Genomic DNA, 25,908 nt, shown 5'->3' with positions numbered 1-25,908 from the left:
AAAGACTGAAAACATTGATCGTGAAAAGTACATCTTCAAAGTAAACCATACGTCCATATTTATACAGATAAACACCAAATCTAGAGATTTGGTTTCCAAAACTACTTAGCTATAAATAAGGAAAAGATAAACTAAAATTCAAACAAATTAGCTATTAATTCAAAAGTCAATTCTGGAGATAAAACTGAATCTTCAAATCATATCTTCTTAAACTTTAAGTATATCTCCAGAATAATCTTTAGCTTTGGCTCCAAAAAAACTTCAACCGTTGACTTCAGCAAATTCCAGAGTCTGCAACTTCAGACTCTAAATCTCCAGATTCTGCAAACTGCAAAATACTTTTGACTCATCAGATTTTAATTTTTCCAACAATAATCATAAAAAAAGGATGTTTGTGATTATTATTTTGGAATATTGACAACTAATATATAATTTTTAAACACACTATAATTCGCTTATTTGAAGAGTTGGGGGATGCAAAGCATCCACATGCATCTCTTGTCTCCGCCTGTGCACGACAGGCTAGGCGTGAAAACGACAACCAAATATATGAGAGACATATATATTTATATAGAGAGAGAATGGATAGAATCATCGTAGAATTATCAACATTCAACACAAAAGTAAACTGACAAATAAGAAGTTTACGTTCAAAGGGATACTTCATACTTTCCTATTAGTTTCCTATTGTTAATATTATTTCACATTCAAGATCTTCATTAATAATAGAGAGGTGCTCTGCTTTGTGTTTTATGTTATCTATTGGAGGACCAAAATTATGGCTCACCTAGATCATTTTCAACATCTCAAAATACAATTACAAGTCATAAATTCAGCAACCAACAACTTCGCCGAGGAAAATTGTATCGGAAAAGGAGGTTTTGGGAAGGTTTATCTAGGGAAATTCGTAGACGGTTCCAAGGGCGAGATGTTGGTTGCTTGGAAACGTCTAAATCCAGAATTTGGGCAAGGAGACTCCGAATTTTGGAAAGAAATAATGATGCTTTCGTTTTATAGACATGAGAATATTATCTCTCTTATAGGGTATTGTGATGATCAAAATGAAAAGATCATTGCTTACGAGTATGCATCTAAGAGAAGTCTTGACTTACATCCAGGGCCGGCCCTAGGGTAGGGCTGGGGGTGCGGCCGCACTGGGCAGCAACCAACAAGGGGCATCAAGTTTTCCATCTCGAATCTGAAATTTTGTAGTTGAAAAACTGATTTTTAAGTGATTAATCTAGTTATATGAACGTTTATAGACATGTAATGTAAGTTTATATTGTAAATTTTAATTAATAGAAGTTTTTGGAAGTTTAAATGTTATGGTGGTTTAAGGGAACATTAAGTTGCGGGTGATGCTATGAAGAAGACGATATGTGTGAAAGCATTTAATTAATTACCCCTTTGTTTTATAAGAGTAGTATAGTGTAGGTCCTTAAATTTTGATACTTAAAACAATATAAGCCCCTATAGTTACTGTACAAGATGCCCCCTATAGATAATGTGCCTGGTAACATACAATTTAAAAAGATTACTTCGTACAATGTAAATAAAGGGTACTAATTTAAAGATACATATACTTGAATACTGTACTAGATTGATACATATAGAGTATACAAAATGCGTACTCCAACTAAAATTTCAATTTATACTCAGTACTTTTCTTTGACAAAAAATAAATAAAAAACTTTCATATAACCTAAGCGTTTCACCAAAAATAAAAGAACCTTTCAAAGATACAAGAAACAAATACGACCCGTGACCATCCCACCCTTGTGGTCCAGTGGTTCACCCCTTTGCACTTGTTGCATTGGGATGGGGGTGGGGAGGTCTCAAGTTCGAGTCCCTCCCCTTAAAAATATCCGTGGGATTTATTTCCTGAAAGCCGAATTGCCCCGGAGAAGGTTTTACCGACCCGTATACAGGACCTAGGTCCGACCGCCTGCCCCTCGGGATGGTTTAAGGTTCGGATCCCTGTATTGTGGTTCGGGTTTCCTGCCCGAAAGCGCATGCGTGCGTGTTTTCAAAAAAAAAAAAAAAATAAATCACAACTAACTAAACAAGAAAACAAAAGCTATCAAGGAGCGAGCTGAAACCCAAATGGCCAAACCAACTAAAACGGGTAGCAAACAAAAACATGACCACGCACGAAAATACAACAAAACAATAAGCCACGACCAAAAACTACCAAATGGATAAGGCTGAAAATCTAATCAAACGGTTGTATTGTCCGCCGCCTTAAATGTTTATTTTGCATCTTTTTATTATCATTGTTACGTTATTATTGATTATATTATGGACATGAAAAAAGAAGCTTAATTAGATTTTGAATTAAAAAAATATAGTTGGTTGACTTACGACAAAAATTCACGGGGCATACTTTTCCTAACTCGCCCTGGGCATCAATAAGATCAGGACCGGCCCTGCTTACATCTAGACACCAATGATTTAACTTGGATTCGACGCCTTAATATATGCATAGGGGCGGCTCGTGGACTAGAGTATCTTCATGCTCCTTCCGAGACACAACTTAGAGTATTGCATCGAGATATTAAGAGTTCTAATATTTTATTAGACGATAATTGGAATGCAAAGATCTCTGATTTTGGCCTCTCTAAATTTGGTCCTGCGAACCATATATTATCATATCTCATCACTAATAAAGTAGGCACCCGTGGTTATTGTGATCCTCTATATGAAGAGTTGGGTTTCTTAACAAAAGAGTCGGATGTTTACTCTTTTGGAGTGGTTTTGTTTGAGGTGTTATGTGGGAGGTTGTGTTTTGGTAACAACAAACGTCGACCGTTACTTGGATTAGTGAGACAATCCTATGAAAAAAATTTGGTAAACGAAATAGTACATGATAGTATAAAAGAGGAAATAGAACCCGAATCATTGAAGGTCTTTACGGAAATAGCTTATCAGTGTTTAAATAAAAAACGTGAAGAACGTCCGTCGATGACGCAAATGGTGGAAGCACTTGAACTTGCAGTTAAATGTCAAGTAAATTATCATTACTTTTGTATGTGATCTATTGTACTTTTTGTCACGTTGCATAGTTATAAGTTGTCAATAGCAACATATAAAATGCTACTTTAAACTAATTTAACTACACACGGTTGAAGTTTAAATAGTTTGATACACAATATAAATTACCATTTCGAAGCGCATAAGCCATGCTAACAATAAATTTTTTATAGGGTGCTCATAAATTTGGAATCTTAAAGGTGAAGGTTATAAGAGCTTTTAATCTCAAAAAGAAAAGCCTTTTAACCTCTACAAAGCCTTATGTGATTCTGAAACTAACTCAGAGTAGTCTTCAATGCGCAAAGAAAACTAGTGTGAAGGACAAGGCGACACCCGAGTGGAACGAAGAATTCGATTTATATGTCGAAAATCTTGACGTTCAGTGTCTGCACATATGTCTTTTAAATGCAACATCGGTATGTTATTCCTCTACGAATGTATTATTTTTATTTTTATTTTTTTAGCAAAAAAACCGAAAACTTTAATAGAAAACGGAAAAGGTTTTCGAAAAGAAAACGTCTTCAACGAAGAATACAACCGGAGAAGCCCGATGAAACTCGTACCTAGAAAGCGGTACTACAAAACGGACTATATACCGGGCCTCAGCTATCGAAACATATACCAACTAAAAACAAAAAGAAGGTCAACTAGAACTAAAATGCCAACTAAAGTCCAAACTAGGCTCATAAAAGCCCCACAAAAGATGATCATAACAAACAACCACAAAACATCTAAGGATCCACCTTAACTAATTTACTGTCAGAGATTTCCCGTCGAATTTTTTTACCGAATCGATTCTCAATTTTGAAAGAGAGCACTTTCACCTATCAAGGTTCCCGTCGAAGGAGGAATAGAACCTTGATTTGCTAGCCTTAAAAAATATTTATTAGACGAACAATTGCCCGCAACCGTAGCACCCTTGCTTTTGACTTCTTTTGACCCCATAAACAAATGTCGAATATCTTTTCCAAAGTCCACATCGTCATTGCAATCTTTTAGCTTAAACGAACACGAACGTATTATATGTAGTATTTTTGTTGATGTCTATTTATATGTCTACAAAGAAAACTACATGTGTTTTTTAATGTATTATATGTAGTATTTTTTGCTGATGTATCAACCTCTGCGAATGTCACGTGACGCTTTAAAATATATGTTAAATCAGGAAAATACAAACTATTTTTTTTTTAAAGTTTGATGCATTAAAGATAGTAATTTAACTTGTTTTTATTTTCGGAAAGGCAAGATAATAATTTAAGTTGAATAAAGAAAATAGACAGAGTACAAGTTTAATGCATTCTCTTGAACTAATTGCTATTATACGATCTTAAAACTATGTTCAAGCTCGAGCTTGAACACATTTAGGCTCGCATTATATCGAACTTTAGCAAGTTGAACTTGTATAGCTCATGAGTACCACGGTTCAATTCAGGTGATTAAGCACAATCATCCACCAACAACGACAAACGAAAGAAAAACGCGAAAAATTAAAGAACACAAGTTTTAACGCGGTTATATGTAATTAATGTGATTACTTTAATCTGCGGACCAACTAGAGAGTATATTATTGATAAAATTCGTGCATACATGTATGAGTTACAATGGATCTATTTATAGTGCAAAAAGAAAGACGAATTGAAAACCAACTGATAGACCCCATAACGTCAATCAAGCAAAAGAATTAAACATTAGCTTAGTGCGGAAACGAAGAACAAAAGAAGTTTCTCAAAGTTTAACATTTTATTGAATAAATGAAGAACATAAACAATGAAAAACAGAGGATAGACAATCTCAAAGTTATGAGATCGGTTCTTGCTGCAGGCAAAGACAACTAACCTCACCCAAAGACTTCTTTATTTATAGAGTCTTGGGGATAAGAATTAGGAAACTAAATCCCCTAGATAAATGCAAATCCCACTAATTAAGGGATTTATACAAACTACCGATTTTATCCAATCAATTCTAATAAATAGGAAATATTTTCCTAACAATAGGAATTCTTTTCCTAACAATCTCCCTCTAATTGATTAGGATAAAACAATCGGTTACAAGATGTAAATATAGACTAAAAATAAATCTAATCTTTGTCTTCAAAGCTTTAACCATCTTGTATGATCTTCATAACTCTTGATAAACTGATCTTTCTTTAATCTTGATTCTCCTCCTCTTTATTTATCATTGTTGTACACATAGCCTCAACATCTCATCAGCACTTATGTATCCCGATGAAAAATCATCGACTAACATGAACATAATCATGACAAAACTGCATTTGAAAATATGCATGAAAAACCGCGTTCACCACCGCTTAACAACTTGCGTATAAATGTTGAACATATTTGTTGAATCTTCATCTTCATAAATGTTGATTATGTTGAGCTAACATCCGGTCTTCTTATTGAGGAATAACCACTTCAAAATCTGAGTTCAAAAGAGATGAACTCAAATGGGTCTGACCTGATTTAAGTCTGGAGTCCTAGAGTCTGAAGTATTTTGAGTGTGACCTCGTGTATGTCTGACTTCTACTAAGTATAAGTTCACGCGAAACTGAAGTCTGAATCTGATCTTTATAATATGTGCTTGAGTCAGATCTTGAGTCTGCATTTGAGTCAAACTGTTAAGTCCGAAATCCAGACTCATATCTCAGTCAGAGTCTTGAGTCTGAGTTTCCAGACTCAGAATTATAGCAGAACTAAAAATACATATCTTTTAATATAATTATCAGATCAAGCTAAAAAATTTACACGAGATAGATCTATATGCCGTTAACCTAATATCCAAAAATCATGACAATCCAACAGCCAACTAATCTAAAACAATCGTTGTACATAGACTGCGCATAGCATGACGAATCTGAAAATGATTTTTCTTTTGTATATTCAATAAGACATCATTTGCTCGAAAATGACCGGAACATCAACAAGATATGTTGATCCTGCTCTGATACCAATTGATAGACCCCATAACGTCAATCAAGCAAAAGAATTAAACATTAGCTTAGTGCGGAAACGAAGAACAAAAGAAGTTTCTCAAAGTTTAACATTTTATTGAATAAATAAATAACATAAACAATGAAAAACAGAGGATAGACGATCTCAAAGTTATGAGATCGGTTCTTGCTGCAGGCAAAGACAACTAACCTCACCCCAAGACCTCTTTATTTATAGAGTCTTGGGGATAAGAATTAGGAAACTAAATCCCCAAGATAAATGCAAATCCCACTAATTAAGGGATTTATACAAACTACCGATTTTATTCAATCAATTCTAATAAATAGGAAATATTTTCCTAACAATAGGAAATCTTTTCCTAACACCAACTATCCTAATCCAAAACCAATTCTGGTCGAAACGACCTCGTGATCTGCAAGCCATGTCTCACGATCCGCGAGAAGGCAAAAACCAAGTAAGCCCCTGTAAATCAAGTAAGCCGCCGTATAGACCGCATCCGCACAGAACATATTAGGCAAACCGACATGTAGTCTCATATTCTTAGCCCTTTTATTCAACGTACGTATCATAGGTTCAGCGAACCGATTGTGTTGTGGTCTCTTCGGTACTGTATTCAATTTCTTAATACCGAGCTTAGCACAATAGTCTTTAAACTCGAGACTCCTATATTCTCCTCCATTATTCGAATTCAAGCAGTTGACTTTTAAATTAGTATCATTTTCTACCATAGCTTTCCACTTCACAAAAGTATCAAACACATCGGATTTTGCTTTAAGAAAATAAGCTCATGCCTTTTGAATGGAGTCGTAAATGAAGGTGACATAATAGCGAGAACCTCCGTGTGATTCTACATTCGTTTGACCAAACACAACCGTATGAACAAACTCTAATTTCTCCAATTTGGGCATATTCCCCAATTTTCCAAAAGTCATCTTCTTTTACTTCCCTTAAACACATGATGCGCAAAACCCATGTTTCACCTTTTTAAAATCCGGAATTCTCCCACTCGAAACAAGCATCTTCATACCCTTCTCACTCATATGTCTGAGTCTTCGGTTCCATAGAGTAGATAAGACCTTAACTTTAATCGTAGCAACCACCGTGTCTTCATCAAACACCTCAACCATATAAAGTGTTTCCCTTTTATATCCACAAGCCACGACACAACTACCCTTAAACACCTTCCATCAGCTTCCTCTTTAACTTAGAAATAAACCTCACGTCTTTCAAAGTTTAATTAGAACCAAGAGTAGTTTTGAATATTACATTTCTAGTGCCTTCAATTTCAAACCTTTTGTTGTTTGCCAATCTCACCTTACCTCGATACGAACGTAAATTCTTCATCACGCTCATAGTGGGAGAAGCGTGAAAAGAAGCTCCCGAAGCTAGAATCCAAGACTCCAATGAATTTGAACACTACTCAAAAGTGCATCATCCGTACATTCTGCAGTCAAGTTCACACCTTTAGTTGGAGCATTTTTACAATTTCGTTGTTAATGCCCCTTTTGATTGCAACCCTAACAAATAGCTTCACTTATATCCTTTGATAAATACCTTTTCTTTAACTTTTCCATACCCTTTCTTCCCCCACGATCAACTTTTCTACCACGGTTGTCGGTACTTAACAAAGAACTGGATGACAATTCTCCGAGTTTCTTCTACTAGTGTTGATGTGTAAAATCGCGTCTATAATTTATAATGAAAAATACCGGTTCAAAAGATTACTACACACTAACGGGCAGTATACCCGATCGTGCAATAGTATAAAGTTGGTAAATTCGAGATCGTTCCAAGGACAGTTTACACATGAGAATTAAGATTGTAACTACTGAAAATAAACTAAAGTTAGTCTAGGAAATTATGAAAGTACAAGATAATTGGTTTTGTAGCTATTTAACGATTAGCCGAATCAAGAGTAAATCAAAAGTAAAACAATATTTTTGGTTTTTAAATTTATAAAATGAAGACAATAAAGCAATTAAGATAGTTTTCATATCAAGAGGAATGGTAATGCTCGTCTAGACCTTTTACCCTAGTGATGGATGTTTTTATATTTTGCCCGATAAATAACTCAATTGCATGCAAATTACTCAATCGACCCACCAAGAGTTCTCTTTAGCGAGTACTCAAACTCAAATTACTAGATGTAGGGTTCCCTAGTACCTAAGACTTTTTCGTTTGTGACCAATTAATTAACTAGATCAAAGATTTGAATAACTATTGTCTTTGCGTTCGCTCTACACAATTCACCCCTATGATGTCTATCCGTTTGAATTCAATTTAACACCTTGGTCCAGTTAGCAAACAATCAATTAAGACAAACCTATTGTAAATCAATATATTAAATTGACAAGAGTTCTCTTTATCAAACAAATATACTAATCAATTGAAATCATCAAGTTAAACAAACATAAGAATCGATCTTTTATTCAAACTATTGAAATAAACATGCATGAGTTCATAAATCATAAATCATAACATCCAAAACCTCAGTTATTAATCTAGACAAGCATTAAAAACTTAGCCAACAATTATGGCTAAACACAAAATCATAAATAAACAATTAGGAGAATTCATTGTGTTGACAAAGAAATAAACCTAATGAAAATAGCGATCTTGAATGATGAACGAATCGATAAGTCTTTCTGGAATGACTGAACCGTTTGAATGATGTTGGGATTCCCCAAAAATCACCAAAATTCGTCTAAAAGCTGCTGTAAATCGACTGGATGGAAGATAATTAAATTAGGGTAATTTTCGTGCCTTAAATAGGCCTTCCAAAAATTGCTGGTCGCTTCGATCCCGCGTCGCGGCTATAAAGCCCGCGCCGCGGCTCACCACTGTAGCTGAAGCCCCCTCTTTTGCAAATATTCTGATCACGATTATAACTAAAAGGCGCGACGCGCCCCCTTATAGCCGCGTCGCGGCTCATTACTGTTCCAGATTCTGACTTACAGTTTTCACGTAACATCCACTAAAACTCGAACCACTTTGTAATCTCAACCCAAAACAGGTACTTATGATAACGCGATGTAAAATTGTACCTTAAAAGTCTTCAAAATATGCAAAACAACACTTCTTGGTTCCTAAACTTGAATCTTCACAAAATCAACCAAAATACTCCAATTTGTATCCAAACGGACCAAAATATGACCGATATTGCAAGAGAAATAATAGATGAAATGCGCAATATCAAGTGTCTTCACCGAGAATTAAATCCCTTATTGCTTCAAACGCTAGAGGTACTAACCGCGGTGACTGTACCCGGCCAAATTTCCGGTAATGATGAAAGCAAGATTAGTGCTTTTAGTTCATCGTCAAACTCAATTTCAACCTAAGCTAACCTTGAGATAAGATTATTGAACTCGTTGATATGATTCGTTGCACTCGTTCCTTCCTTCATCTTTGTATTGAACAATTGACGCATAACAAAAACCTTATTAGCGTCGTTAGGTTTTTCATACATGATGGAGAGTGCCTACAAACAATTAAATGTCATCGTCTAGTTCATAACATTTCCAACAACATTCTTAGCAAGTGCAAGACGAATCGCACCTAAATCTTGGCGATCCAATAACGCCCAATCGACATCGCTCATGCCTTCAGATACAGGTAACTTCAATTTGTATCTTTCAAAAAGCAAAGTCTTTCCAATCAAACCGCTCGATCTTAAATTTTCCATCTCCCACCATCGTTCCCAAATCGAACCTAAAGCTCTTAATACCAGCTAGATTTTTATGACCGAAATAACAAAGGTGATTAAGCACAATCACCAACCCACAACGACAAACGAAAGTAAAACGCGAAAAATTAAAGAAAACAAGATTTAACGTGGTTATATGTGATTAATGTGATTACTTTAATCCACGGACCAACTAGAGAGTATATATATATATATATATATATTTTTTTTTTTTTGAAAAGCAAACAATCATATTAAAATAACAGAGGAAAAAATCCTAGAGGATACAATCCTAGGCTCACATGAAGGTGATACATGTATGTGTTACAATAGATCTATTTATAGTGCAAAAAGAAAGACGAATCGGAACCCAACGAGGAATCCTAATCCAAAACCAATTCTGGTCGACACGGCCTCGCGATCCACGAGAAGGCAAAACCCAATTTCACGTTATCTCGCAACTTGTGAAATATTCTTCCCATTTGCGAGAGGTGCTCAGCACAAATTGAACACCAACCTCGTGAGACATAAACATTATCTCGCAACTTGCGAGCCGAACTCGATCGTGTTTCAATCTTCTTAACTCTCCAACAGTATGATGGTTATATATCTTAATTGCAGAGATGTTACTAGTATATATGCCTTTAAAAGTTGAGATTTTCTAAACATAGCCTTAAGGAGTATGCTTAAGAACTGAATTAAAGCATAATTGTCTTGTACATGGAGTTGGTTAAGAGTAGTGAGTAGGTAGTTAATATTACATTTTAAGCATCACTACATTTCTTAAAGTTAGCCCGACCTTATGGCTATCTTTAGATATATTCTTAAAAGTTATAGGGGTGAATATTCATGTTTGTTTTATAGGTAAAGAAGCATGACATGATGGGAGGGAATTTTCTGTCACTGACAAATTTTAGTTCTGAACATCCTAACCATCATGATCTTCTTATCTTTGGTAAGAGTTACAAAAAAATCATGGGAAATATCGTTATTGAGATGGCGTACAAACCTTATGCGGTTGATCTAATCCCGACTCAAATAGAATTTAAACCTGCAAAGCAAAAAGATCTTGTTCGTGAAGGAGGAATGCTTGTCGTTATTATCCACGAGGCTAGATCTCTTCAAGGAAAAAATTACATAAATCCACGCGTATTGGCCATTTTTGGAGGAAAATCAAGAAAAACTCAGGTTTGTTATTATACTTGTAAAGCTTCTTAAATCTTAGATTTCGTTATCATTTTATTCATATATTGATGGGTTTGTTTTACTTTCTTCAGACTATGATGAATAACAGAGATCCAATATGGGAAGAAGTGTTTACTTTCATGTTACAACAGCCACCAACGAACGAAACTTTGCATATGAAAGTCATTAATACTCCACGGATGAGACTAATTCGCCGAAAGGTATATGTTATGATTATGATTCATCATGTATATTAATTCATCTGAGTTGAATCTTTAAGTTTGCTAATGCAAACACAATAATGCCCGTTTCGTTAGGAATTTATAGCGCTTATTGATATAAGCCTTGTGGATGTGGTGAACAATAAACGGATCATCCATACATACAGCTTTCAAAAAGGAATGAGTCAGCTTGATGTGGAGTTGCAATGGAGAACTTATGACCAATTAATTAATTAATGGTAATCAATTTGTAGAAGTGATGTTTTTCTCAACAATTCCGCTATTACAGAGAGCAACATTCAGTTTGTTACTAGATTTTCATCTATTTTTATAAGTCTATTCATTAATATTTAATGCATTGATTAAACCCTGACTGATTATTGGTGTACTTAAGCTTCTCTAGTGATCACTGATCATAGCTGATCGTGTATATAATTGATAAAAAAAAATAGGTATGTGGTCCGCGCTTCGCGGCGAATTTTGGTACGCCTTGTCGAAATTGACAATTAACGAATTTGAAACCACCTTGCAATGCGTTCGGGTTACGGTACATAAAAATGTTAGACGGACTAGGTTAGGCCCAAGACCGATTGTGGGATTGGGTCCGTTAGGGGTTCTGTGTAGATTTAAGGTTCTATTTATTCTATAAATAGGATCTTATGTCATCAATAATATTGACGGGTTTTCATTGTCTTACAAAAAAATGGAATGACTAATTTAATATTTATACAATACACAATTGTTGAACAACACAACAGTTGCGCGTTGCTGCGGGTACGTTTTGATTTTAATAGTGGGTCATAAACTAATATTATTCGATAGCGTTATGCGTAGCGTCGGGTATTTACATGAACAAAATGGCTATGGTCGCGCGTTGCAGCGAGTAAAACCACTCATAAAACCCTCTATTCCCTCTTTTACCTATGGCGTTCCCGAACCTAAGTTTCGCTGCAAACCTTTGTTCTTAGTCATTGGTCGATAGTTATATACGTGGATCAATTACTCAACTAAATAGTGACATCTACGTTCAATTTCTACTTTATGTATACTCAAAAGTAGGGGTGTTCATAATATCCGAATTCGAATCCATAATCCGAATAATCCGAAAATTCGATCCGAAAATATCCGAAAAATCGGATATCCGGATTTTCGGATTCGGATTCGGATTCGGATATCGGATGGCAGTTTTCAAAATTTTCGGATATTCGGGTATACTATTTATATATTATTTATATATTATTCCATATAAAAGTTTCATACAGCTTAGAAGTTAAAAAACACCTAGATCTGAAAGTTTACTTTGGCCTCTATGTATACATCTCATATTCATTCTTCATCTCTGCAACTAAGCTTCATCTTCATCTCATCTTCATCCTTTTATTTCTTCATCTCATCTTCATTCTTCATTTCTATTTTGTAGATCAAGATCTAAATACAGAGTAGCTATTTTGTACTCGTAGCTAATAATTACATTCATTCGTTCTTAGGGAGTAGTAAATTAGAAAGGATTATGTTTCTTTCTTCATTGTCATACACTTATACAATCTAGCATTATTTTGACTATCATTTTTAAATTAAGATTCATATTAGTTTATTTGTTAAATTTGAGAAGGCAAGTAGGCCAGTACATGTTCGGATAAGATTTTAGATGGTAAGTAGGCCACTACTTTCATTTTATCAATTTATGAATCAATTTCATTACTGTATATCGTAACTATGTATCAAATTCAATCAACTTTGTATCACTTTGAAAGTAAAGTTCGGATAATCCGATATCCGAATCCGAAATTTCGGATATCCGAATTTTCGGATTCGGATATCAGATAGCCAAATTCACTATCCGAATTTTCGGATATCCGAATTTTCGGATATCCGGTTTTGAACACCCCTACTCAAAAGCACTCAATTTTTTTTTAGCGGCAATTGTTCGCATTGAATCCTCTCATTTGCGACCCACACCCACTAGGTATGAAACTCCAAAGGATCATCCCGGTTTGTTCGGCAACTAATCACGGAAACTGAGTTGCTTGACAACTAATCGCAGTAAATCCTGGAGAAAACCTCCCCCTCCTCGGAATCAAACCCGGCAATTAATCGCGGGTCCGTTCTACTAAGGCTTTGGATACCATTGAAGCAATGTTTTGTTAGTTAATTGAAAACTAAATTAAAGGTACTTTAAGTGAAGTTTTTTTTTTTTTTTTTTTTTTTTTTTTTTTTTTTTTTAAAGGCAAGCTTGCATCAGTCCGAACTGAAGCCTAGTCATCATTTGCACACACACACGCGCTTTCGGGCAGGAAACCCGAACCACACTCTGAGGATCCGACCCTTTAACCATCCCGAGGGGCATGCGGGCCGGATTTTAGTCCCGGAGCGGGTCGGTAAAACCTTCCCTTTGGGCCACCTTCAAGGAATATATTTCAATTCCTAGAGCGGGTGACGAGGCTCGAACCCGAAACCTCTAGCCCTGCGAGTACACAAGTGTAACCGCGGTACCATTGAAGCAATGCTTCGTTGGTTTAAGTGAAGTTTATTAGGTGGGACTTTTTGAATTAAACTTAATTTTTCCCATTTAAATTCAAAGATTTTAAAATTGTATAAGGTAAACATAATCATCAGATTGTTTAAATGTATTCAAAATAAAAATTTATATAACCATGTGTACATAAGAAAATAAAAATAATACGCAGCAATGATTATAAATCTATAATCCAAAAGAATTAATCGGAATTGTAAAATACTCCGTAATTAAATTATAGAAGTATAGAAGTATGTTATGATGACTTTCAACCCAAACCAAACAATTAACCTCATCCACCTTCTTTATATAATTTTCTTCAATGTTTTTTCGCATGCTGCACTTGTTAGCAGCTCTCTTTTTTTTGAACGGCTGGTTAGTTGGTAAGACACACGCACACGTTAAGGAGAAACCCGGAATCGAACCTTACAACCATCGTCGGGAATTTCACCCGCACCCGGACTGCTTTGAACACGTGCAGGGCCCCTGCATAGATAGGCAATCTCAAGCCCGTGTCCTGGATCGCATGCTGGGAAAACTCCCTCCCTCCCTCCCCCCCCCCCCCCCCCCCCCCCCCCCGGATTCGAACCTGCACCACTTCAAAGAGAGGTGAACAAGGGCCCGCCTCCAAAGGAGCTGATACCACTCAGGCGGATGCCTCGGTGGTGTTAGCAGCTCTCTTTTAATTTCGTGATATTGGGGTCAAGTCTTTATGTTGCCTCTATGTATTTCTTTATTCTTCTAGTTACTCCTTATATAGTACATATATTTTTGCTTTAAAAATAGAGTTTAAGGTTCCATGAGTTCGGCAGTATGTCTAAAGCTTTAATAGAGCCTATCAGTGTTAGGAATAAAGCGTGAGCCCTAACAAGACTTGATAACCCTAGATTATTAAACTCACTTACAATAAACGAATATAGTTGATGTTTACGAAGAAACTAGCAAAAATGATAAAGACAAGAGAATTTAACGAGATTATATGTAATCACGAATGATTACTTTCATCCTCGGCCACCAAAGAGAGTTCTTTTATTGATAACTTTCGTGGATATATGAATGGGTTACAATAAGATGCTTAAATAGGTAAAACTTAACAAGGAAATAGCTTTGGGAACAAGAAAACACGTTTTTGGAAACTTCCTCGCCAGACGAAGCCGCGTCGCGCCCAGAGCGGACCGCGCCGTGCCTCCACGGAAAAATCCGAAACAGGAGTTTTCTTCAGCTCGACCGCTGTTCACACTCTAGGCCGCTTCGCGCCTAAGAGAGGCCGCGGCGCGCCTTATCTGTTGAACCGAATTCTTGTTTAACTCGCTTCGCACTCCAACAATCTCCCACTCGAAGAGACGTTAAACAACATCCATCTTAACCTAACATCATCAACATCATCATCATCCCACAATAACAACTTGATCCGCTAATTATACCTCCTTTTGATACCTCCAGATTTGCACCCGAATCACGCCGCACTTCATTCGATAACCTTCGAACAAGTGAAGTCTTTTGACATCAAAATTTACCGCTGAGCTATAATACGATCTTTATGTTACTAGCTTGGGAAAACAAGAACCTCTATTTGGCTATGGCAGATACCTCCTTAGTTTTGGAGATAACGGGTCGTTTGAGTCCGACCCGACTTAATTAACCCCATCGCCCAAGAGATCCACCCGTACACAATATCATCCACCCGATTCAACTTTCCAACAAAGAATAAACCCGCCGGTAGATCAAACATGTGGATAACACCATCAAGGCAGCCGTGTGAGAACGCAATCACACCCTTGATCTTTCACATAACCGCCTTTGCTTTCACCATTGGAACACTGACCAAATACGTGCGCACGTCTTTTGACAAACCCGATTTTCTATCCCGAGCCAACTCCATTTGTACGGATGTATCATTAACCATGACTCTTAAGAAAACCTTTTGTTCATCTTTCTCGGTCGACCACAAAAAAGTTGCCATTTGAGAAGATCTACCCGAAGTACCGAAAGCTCTAGTGTACCCAATTCGACCCGAATTTTCACTAGCTTCAACTTCCTTTGAGCTCCCACTCCAACAAGATCCCTCAACAATTCCGAAAAGCATTAGCATGCTAGGACTTTTGACATCCACAATATCACCTAGCCATTCCTCTTTAGGGACCTTAACCATATACATGGTTCCCCTTTTAAACCCGCGAGCAACCACATAATCTCCCTTAAACACTACCCACTTTTGATCTCCAAATAGGACATGACAATTATCATTATCCAATTGCCCAACCGAAATCAACCGACTCTTGAGCTTTGGAACAAACCGCACATTCCTCAAGATCCAAGCATAATTCAAGTGTCTAACTACGAGATCACCAATACCTGCAATATCAAGTGTACTCCCATTCGCAACTCGAACCTTACCGGAATATTCCTTGAAGTTCACCATCTCGTTCATGTATGAGGTAACATGATACGGGGCACCCGAATCTAAAACCCGAGATTCGTCAAGAACCTCTTTTTGGCACATCAACGCATCTTCGATTCACTATAGTCGATACACTCCCACCCGATTTAACACTTGGGCACTTTGACTTATAGTGACCAATGTTTGACAATTTAACACACAACGCTCTTGCTCCTTGATGGACTTCTTGACCTAGCTCTTCCCTGACCAACACTTAGAACCGAACCCAAACTTCCATTCGAATTTTTCCTATGAATACCTTCGCTAAGAATCAAATCCCGAATTCCTTCAAAATTAACTTAGTAGTTCCGGATGAACTACTAACCATCGTAACCGTACCAGCCCAACTATCGGGCAATGAAAATAGCAAAAACAACTCCTCAAGCTCATCATCGAATTTAATATTCACCGACTTCAAACGAGTTAAAATCTAATTAAATTCTTAATATGATCCACCGCCAGGGAACCCTCCATCATCCTAGCATTCACCAATTGTCGAATCAAGAAAACTTTATTCAAAGCGGATGGCTTTTCATACATGTTAGATAAAGCCACAAGTACACCCGCCGCTGTGGTTTCACCTACGATGTTGTAAGCAATGTTCTTGGCCAGAGAAAGTCGAACAACTCCTAGGGCTTGCCTATCCAATAACTCTCACTCGCCTTGAGTCATCTCTTTCGGCTTAACACCCTTCAACGGTTGGTAAAGCTTCTTTTGATAGAGCACATCTTCAATTTGCATCTTCCAAAATCTAAAATCATTCCCATCAAACTTATCAATCTTCACATCACTCTTTTCCGCCATTGTTCCCGTGAAACCGAACCGAAGCTCTTGATAGCACTTGTTAGGAATAAAGCGCGTGAGTCCTAACAAGACTTGATAACCCTAGGTTATCAAACCCACTTATAATAAATGAAAATAGTTGATGTTTACGAAGAAACTAGCAAGAACGATAAAGACAAGAGAATTTAACGAGGTTATATGTAATCACGAATCATTACTTTAATCCTCGGCCACCAAAGAGAGTTCTTTTATTGATAAATTTCGTGGATACATGAATGGGTTACAATAAGATGCTTAAATAGGCAAAACTTAACAAGGAAATAGCTTTGGGAACAAGAAAACACGTTTTTGGAAAATTCCTCGCCAGACGAAGCCGCGCCGCGCCCAGAGAGGGCCGCGCCGTGCCTCCACGACAAAATCCGAAACAGAAGTTTTCTTTAGCTCGACCCCTGTTCACACTCTAGGCCGCGTCGCGCTTAGGAGAGGCTGCGGCGCGCCTTATCTGTTGAACCGAATTCTTGTTTAACTCGCTTCGCACTTCAACAATCAGATTCCTTTGTTTTCTTCTCTCTTTTTTTATTTTATCAAAAGAAAATAATTCTAAGTTTATTTATTTTATTCTGTTTTTAAACGAATAGACAAACTGCACTTCAAACCTTAAAACTTCAAACATTACCTTCGACCACCACTCGGATACCAACTCCGGCAACCACCGTTAGTCTCTTCTTATTGTATTTCCTTTTTAGCCACAATCCTCATACGCTTATTCTCCAGCCACCACGTTCGATACACTCCCGTAATTCACCATCACCACCATCAAAGATATCTAACTGCGAGAGAGAGGCGCGACAGCGCGTCAAAGGTCGGAACCCTTCGAAACTAGGTTTGTTGGGTTCGTAGAACAATTTTACGTTTCATTGTGACAATCCGGAAATTTCCAACCAAATTTAAACTTTATCTTTATATTATTCCGACCCGATAAGCAAAGTTTGTTAAGTTAAATCTCAAGAATTTTAAACTGTGTTTAGACATTCATTATAACCTCAACCAAATTCCGACGATTCACGAACCGTTATATATAAATAGATATGTATATATATTATAACTTAAGAATATTAATAAAGTATTAAACGTATAATACTTTACACGAATGTATTTGTTTCAATATGTTTATCGATGGAATTAGAAGATAATATCAAATGATTGATTTATCAGATACATTGTGATATGATTACGGGTCTATGTTATGAGGTCCACTGTGATTTAAGAAATCTATTCTTTTTGACAACATTCGGAAAATGGTAAAGTGATTTATAAGTAAGAACGTGGAGTGTAAATAACTTAGATGTTGGGTATCGACAAGTTAAGTAACTCGACATTTTTCATTAAGATGATTTACTTATGCCACTGTGATTAGATACATATGCCAATGTCGAGTGATTTCGATGAACGGATTAAAAGATATAGTCAACTGAATTATTATAAATATTAGAATATTTATTGTTAAAATGATTATTATTATTACTATCATCATTATTATTATTATTTAATTATTATTATTATTATTATTATTATTATTATTATTATTATTATTATTATTATTATTATTATTATTATTATTATTAATATCATTATCGTTATTAATATAAGTATTATGATTGTTATTATTATTACTATCGTTATTACCATTAAGGTTATTATTAATATTATCATTATTATTATTATTATTATTATAATTATTAGTATTATCATTGATATTATTATAATACTTATTAGTATCATTATCATTAAAACTAATATTAGTATCATCTAATTATTATGATTACTATTATTATCATTATTATGAATACGATATAAAAGAGGACTAAAAGCTATTAAACAAGCCGATTAGGAAATAATGAGTATAAGTATCATGATTTAGTTAAATTATTGTTAAGATTATGATTTAGATAAAAATATTGTTTTCATTATTATTACTAATATTATTATGACATTAGTATTACTACAAAAGATTATTACTTGTTATCAAAATTATTATTATCATTAGTAAATATCAATATTATTATTATTATTATTAATATTATTATTATTATAAAATAATACAACTTTTGGTTCATTATCAATATTATATTATTTAATCAAATAAATACTTGATACAAATATATATTTATGATACATATCACTACATTTTTATCATTAAAAAGATATTATGTGAACATTATACAAATTATAATACTTACTATATAAAAATATATTTTTACTATATATTAATATAAATTTTTATCATTAATACATTATAATAAATGATGAAATTAAAATATTGTAAGATACTGATTTAAATAAAAAAATATCATTTTCATTATTTTTATCATTATTATTATTAAAAGTATTATTAATATTAAAACTATCATTTTTACTAAAATTATCATTTTAATAGAAATATCAATGTTATTATAAAATATCATTATTATTATCATTTTAGTATTATTAATATTAAAAATTATCATTTTGAATAGAACTATTATTTTTGTAAAATATTATTATTATTACTGTTAATATTAAATGTATCGTTATTGTTAAAATTATCATGATTAGAATTATCATTTTATCATAATTAATATAATCATTAATAAATATAAATATTGTTATTATTATTAGTAGAATAATAATTATTATTATTATTATTACAAAATAATACAACTTTTACTTATTATTATTTTTATCAATATCATTTTATCAAATGAATGTGTGATACAAAGGTATTTTAGCACATGTAATATAATTACATTAATTATACATACCACTATATTTTTATGATATTAAGTGAACTTTATAAATTTTATTATTTAAGATATATAAAATTATGTTTTTATATATAAATTCTAATATAAATTTTTACTTATTAATAAACGATTTATATTATTTACTCTAATAAAATATGTTAAATATATTTAAAACGACTGTATGTAAGTTATATAATAATCATGTATAGATTTTGGAAGTCATTTTGGGTCAAGTTCACTTTTGTTGACTTTTGCATATCAGTCTCGAGCATTAGGATTGTGATACACTATGACTTGACCTAATTTGTGACCTAATTTGTTAGACAAATTTTGACCAACACATAAATATATATAATTAATTTAGGTTCGTGAATCCGAGGCCAACCTTGCACTTGTTCAATGACGTTATATGTATTTTTACTACGAAATACAATAGGTGAGTTTCATTTGCCTTTTTACCCTTTATATTTTTTGGGCTGAGAATACATGCGCAAATTTTTATAAATGTTTTACGAAATAGACACAAGTAATTGAAACTACATTATATGGGTGAATGATTGAAGCCGAATATGCTACACAAGTAAACCGATCTACTAATTGACGCGAATCCTAAAGATAGATCTATTGGACCTAACGAACCCCATCCAAAGTACCGGATGCTTTAATACTTCGAATTCGTTTTTATCATGTCCGAAGGATTTCCCGGAATGATAGGGGATATTCTTATATGCATCTTGTTAATGTCGGTTACCAGGTGTTCACCATATGAATGATTTTTTTGTCTCTATGCATGGGACGTATATTTATGAGAACTGGAAATGAAATTCTTGTGGTCTATTAAAATGATGAAAATGAATGATTATGATAAATTAATGAACTCACCAACCTTTTGGTTGACACTTTAAAGCATGTTTATTCTCAGAATTTAAAGAAATCTTCCGCTATGCGTTAGCTCATTTTAAAGATATTACTTGGAGTCTTTCGTGGCATATTTCGAAGGACATTGCATTCGAGTCATTTAGTTCAGTAAAGATTATTATTAAATCAATTTATAGTTGGATAGTGAATATTATGAAATGGTATGCATGCCTGTCAATTTTCGATGCAAAGAAAGTTTGTCTTTTAAAAACGAATGCAATGTTTGTAAAATGTATCATATAGAGGTCAAATACCTCGCGATGTAATCAACTATTGTGAATCATTTATAATGTATATGAACGGGTCCTTTCAGTTGGTATCAGAGCAGTGGTCTTAGTGAACCAGGTCTGCATTAGTGTATCTAACTGATAATCGTTAGGATGCATTAGTGAGTCTGCACTTCGACCGTATCTTCATGTCAAAAGTTTTGCTTATCGTTTTTAGTCGGAAATCATCTGCTTATCATCCTTAGGAAATAACTGCTTATCATTATTAGTCTAGATACGTCTTGCTACATTAATTTCATGAGTAGTGTATAGACCAAAATTCATATCTTAGCGTATCTGCTAAATCATATCTTATCGTATCTGTTACTTTAAACTTTGCCTGACATATCCCGCAAATTCCTCCGTAATCTACGAAATCTTTTGTTCTATATCTATGGATATTCTATGTAATTAGAATACCATCTGATAACCGAAAATCATTTCATATCAAAAAATCCTTATTCAATCGTACAAAATGGAATTCATCATTAATTCAAGTTCCTTGGATTTCGAAATGGAATCCCACTCCAGTTCTGAAAGCAGTGTGACCGGAATGGATCAACCAATTAGCCATCATCTATTCTGGATGAATTGGGGATGGGTTCGTAGCCTCCTTAATCATTGGAGACAAGAAGAAGGTGATCCCTTCCATCCACCACATTGCCCTCTTGGCGAAGAACCTGAAGCACTTACCGGCGAACCTGTTCGAAACACCATTTTCTCTCTCATTTCCAGAGTATCTCGTCACGATTATATACTACATCAAATTTTAGATTTTATTTATCCGCTCGTCCGAACCGACAATCACTCCAGTGTAATAGAAGAAGTCAACGAGCTTCGAGCTCGGGTAGTGGCTTTGGAGGATATGGTGCAAAGGTTACAAACACCAGCAACAACACCAGCAGCATAACCAGTACCACCATCATCAACGCCAACAATTCCATTACCACCCCCAACCACAACCGCGTCGTAAACCTCAACTTCACAATCTGTCTCACGAGCATCAACGTCATAAGCTCTATAGATAACAAGGAAGACCAACAACAACAAACGATGAAGTATTGATTCATAACTTCATTGTAGAAACATTTTGCGATGATTATGTAGTCTCTAAAGTCTTAGAGATTATCTAATCTAGCCCTAACCATAAATCAGATGAGTTAACCAAAATGATAGAAGGAAGAGTAAAAACCCTGACAAGAATGGTGCGTAATTTACAAGCTAGACTTGTTTTACCAACAGCATCAACAGTACCATCAACATCACCAGCATCGTCAGTACCATCAGTATCATCAACACTAGCAGCACCTATAACAGTATAAGCTCCGCCAGTTCAAGAAATCACCGTGGTCATTATTACGAATCAACAACGAGTATATTGTATCAATGAGTTATGAAGTATTAACTCAATTCCTCTGAAGAATTTATATGTGTACCTTATATACATATAAATTTTGAAACCATCATAAATCTTTTCGTATTAAGCTATTATGTATGAATTGAAAAAGGGTAGATGCTACTCGGTTAATTCATGTTACTAATATGCTATTATATACGTCCTTCGTTAATAACTTAACTATCGTTAGCTACAATATACGTTTCAACTCAACGAATTCATTTCATAATAAACCAAGTGTATTATTCAATTATAAGCTTGATTTTACACTTTCATTTTCGATATGCTCGAAATTCCCTAGAAAACATCATCGTATCTTACGAAGTTAACAAGAATTCTACGAACATCAACATCCTTCACCGAGGAATATCAATTAGTATCGATAATGAAGTACTAATTACATTAGTGAAACCCTCCATGAAAACTATGTAATCTTTAAAGATTATCCATTTCTAGTTCTAGCCGAAAATCAAATGAGTTTAATTTAATATTAACTCATTAAATCTGTATTACATCTAAAGAAAATATATATATATATATATATATATATATATATATATATATATATATATATATATATATATATATATTTTTTTTTCATAAAGACTGTCATAAAAATTCTCTTGTACAAAAATGTTACTTGTGAATTATTTTTTTTAACGGGTAGGTAATACCCGAGGAATATATAAATTCATAATTAACATATTTCACTATACAATCTTCGAATCTGGTTCAGCAACTCATCAACTATACTCACTACTTTCACAACAGTATACATTCTTTCATAGAAATCAAAAACAACCATATTCATTCAAACTCAATTACATATTCTGATTTTGAAACCTCAGAATTCAACTCAAGATATAACCGGTACCATCACTTTTAGATTCCTACATCTTTCAAAGCTATATTTTGACTTCAAAACTGTGTTAGAACATCAAATGTATATTAACGATTACAATCTGTGTTCAAACCCTTCGAAAATTTCTGAAGACACTTCAAAAAATGAGCAATCGAGATAATGATCCAACCACATGTTACCCACAGTTATGTACTCGAAAAACTCTTGAAACCAAAGTAAAAGTTTAAATAACGTATCCGCGTCAGATTCTTTGGCATTTATTAGCAAAAATAACTTTGCGATTCCTTTTCAAAGTAGCCAGTTTTGTCACAGCTCCAGCAAGTCAACTTCGAATTTTCAGTCAGACTAACCTTATTATAACCTTGAGATATACACCATCGTTACCGGAGAACCTTTTACATTCCACCACATTATCAACAGATGTACCAACAACTTCATTACCCTTTGACTTTAGCCTCTCCAAAAAGTCATTATAGTTATTCATTGAAACCCCATCATTTACTCATTCGCATCTTGTAACGAGAATTGCCATACGAATCATCGGGAATTAGCAATCAGTATTTTGAAATCTCGCAGCATGTCTACGCCAACAGTTATATGTATATAAAACGTCTATCTTCTGGACTTAATTTGAATGTGAAGTTTCTGAAAAACACTCCGAACTACAAATTGGTTCTCCAAAAATGGAAAAATGCTGATGAAGCAGCAAAAACTATAAACGACTTTAACAGTAAAAGTTTGATGATAATGAAGAAGTGTGCTGGCAAAGCGCAGAAAAAGAGAAGTCTTGGAATTGGTAACCGGATTGAGCAAAGTATGAAGGAGGCTGTGGACAAATCATAAAGACTGAACCTGACTTCAAAGGATCCAAATGATTCAGTACCTGCTGAAGTCATTAACGAATACCTTGCTCCTGACTCTAAACCCCTGCGGATAATATTCTTCATCATCCTCTAATATTAGAAATTCTAAGATATCATCGTATCTTTCATTATAAATATCCTCCATATTTCTGAAGATATTTTCTTAATTATTCTTATCTGAAATCATTTACCTCTTCGCGCTATCTGTATTACATCATAAAAGAAACTATTTTAGTTCTAAATTCCGAAACATTCGATTTTAAAATAGGAATATTTTTTTTGAAGTAGTGTTGGGAGCTGAAGCATGAGTTAGTATAATTTAATGACACTTGATCAACGTGATTATATCAACGTGATTATTATTATTACTATCGTCATTATTATTATTATTTAATTATTATTATTATTATTTAATTATTATTATTATTATTAATATCATTATCGTTATTAATATAAGTATTATGATTGTTATTGTTATTACTATCGTTATTACCATTAAGGTTATTATTAATATTATCATTATCATTATTATTATTATTATTATTATAATTATTAGTATTATCATTGACATTATTATAATACTTATTAGTATCATTATCATTAAAACTAATATTAGTATCATCTAATTATTATGATTACTATTATTATGATTATTATGAATACGATATAAAAGAGGACTAAAAGCTATTAAACAAGTCGATTAGGAAATAATGAGTATAAGTATCATGATTCAGTTAAATTATTGTTAAGATTATGATTCAGATAAAAATATTGTTTTCATCATTATTAGTAATATTATTATGACATTAGTATTACTACAAAAGATTATTACTTGTTATCAAAATTATTATTATCATTAGTAAATATCAATATTGTTATTATTATTATTATTAATATTATTATTATTATAAAATAATACAACTTTTGGTTCATTATCAATATTATATTATTTAATCAAATAAATACTTGATACAAATATATATTCATGATACATATCACTACATTTTTATCATTAAAAAGATATTATGTGAACATTATACAAATTATAATACTTACTATATAAAAATATATTTTTACTATATATTAACATAAATTTTTATCATTAATACATTATAATAAATGATGAAATTAAAATATTGTAAGATACTGATTTAAATAAAAAATATCATTTTCATTATTTTTATCATTATTATTATTAAAAGTATTATTAATATTAAAACTATCATTTTTACTCAAATTATCATTTTAATAGAAATATCAATGTTATTATAAAATATCATTATTATTATCATTTTAGTATTATTAATATTAAAAATTATCATTTTGAATAGAACTATTATTTTTGTAAAATATTATTATTATTATTATTACTGTTAATATTAAAAGTATCGTTATTGTTAAAATTATCATGATTAGAATTATCATTTTATCATAATTAATATCATCATTAATAAATATAAATATTGTTATTATTATTAGTAGAATAATAATAATAATTATTATTATTATAAAATAATACAACTTTTACTTATTATGATTATTATTATCAATATCATTTTATCAAATGAATGTGTGATACAAAGGTATTTTAGCACATGTAATATAATTACATTAATTATACATACCACTATATTTTTATGATATTAAGTGAACTTTATAAAATTTATTATTTAAGATATATAAAATTATGTTTTTATATATAAATTCTAATATAAATTTTTACTTATTAATAAACAATTTATATTATTTACTCTAATAAAATCTGTTAAATATATTTAAAACGACTGTATTTAAGTTATATAATAATCATGTATAGATTTTGAAAGTCATTTTGGGTCAAGTTGACTTTTGTTGACTTTTGCATATCAGTCTCGAGCATTAGGATTGTGATACACTATGACTTGACCTAATTTGTTAGACAAATTTTGATCAACACATAAATATATATAATTAATTTAGGTTCGTGAATCCGAGGCCAACCTTGCACTTGTTCAATGACGTTATATGTATTTG

At 33.3% G+C, this 25,908-nt stretch overlaps 2 protein-coding genes across 2 annotated transcripts; both read left to right on the top strand.

Annotated features, from left to right (window-relative positions):
* Window positions 1-624: 624 nt before the first annotated feature.
* On the top strand, window positions 625-6,169 carry LOC139840407 (receptor-like protein kinase HERK 1). Its single transcript, XM_071830677.1, has 4 exons — window positions 625-1,112; window positions 2,435-3,006; window positions 3,231-3,446; window positions 6,113-6,169. Exons 1-4 carry the CDS (start codon window positions 779-781, stop codon window positions 6,167-6,169), a joined length of 1,179 nt encoding a protein of 392 aa, XP_071686778.1. The 5' UTR covers window positions 625-778.
* Window positions 6,170-10,482: 4,313 nt separating this feature from the next.
* LOC139904420 (synaptotagmin-1-like) lies at window positions 10,483-11,417 on the top strand. Its single transcript, XM_071886356.1, has 3 exons — window positions 10,483-10,851; window positions 10,941-11,069; window positions 11,166-11,417. Exons 1-3 carry the CDS (start codon window positions 10,543-10,545, stop codon window positions 11,304-11,306), a joined length of 579 nt encoding a protein of 192 aa, XP_071742457.1. The 5' UTR covers window positions 10,483-10,542; the 3' UTR covers window positions 11,307-11,417.
* Window positions 11,418-25,908: the final 14,491 nt, after the last annotated feature.

Source organism: Rutidosis leptorrhynchoides, chromosome 4 (assembly GCF_046630445.1).
Source record: "Rutidosis leptorrhynchoides isolate AG116_Rl617_1_P2 chromosome 4, CSIRO_AGI_Rlap_v1, whole genome shotgun sequence".
NCBI lineage: Eukaryota > Viridiplantae > Streptophyta > Magnoliopsida > Asterales > Asteraceae > Rutidosis > Rutidosis leptorrhynchoides.
The sequence above is the reverse complement of the archived record's forward strand: the minus strand, read 5'-3'. Positions and strand labels throughout refer to the sequence as shown.

Coding starts and splice junctions, on each gene's coding strand:
- LOC139840407 (XM_071830677.1), top strand. CDS start 779: ATGGCTCACCTAGATCATTTTCAACATCTCAAAATACAATTACAAGTC. Junction 3,007..3,230: donor AACTTGCAGTTAAATGTCAA/GTAAATTATCAT, acceptor GGAATCTTAAAG/GTGAAGGTTATAAGAGCTTT. Junction 3,447..6,112: donor GTCTTTTAAATGCAACATCG/GTATGTTATTCC, acceptor AATGAAAAACAG/AGGATAGACGATCTCAAAGT.
- LOC139904420 (XM_071886356.1), top strand. CDS start 10,543: ATGATGGGAGGGAATTTTCTGTCACTGACAAATTTTAGTTCTGAACAT. Junction 10,852..10,940: donor GAAAATCAAGAAAAACTCAG/GTTTGTTATTAT, acceptor TACTTTCTTCAG/ACTATGATGAATAACAGAGA. Junction 11,070..11,165: donor TGAGACTAATTCGCCGAAAG/GTATATGTTATG, acceptor CCGTTTCGTTAG/GAATTTATAGCGCTTATTGA.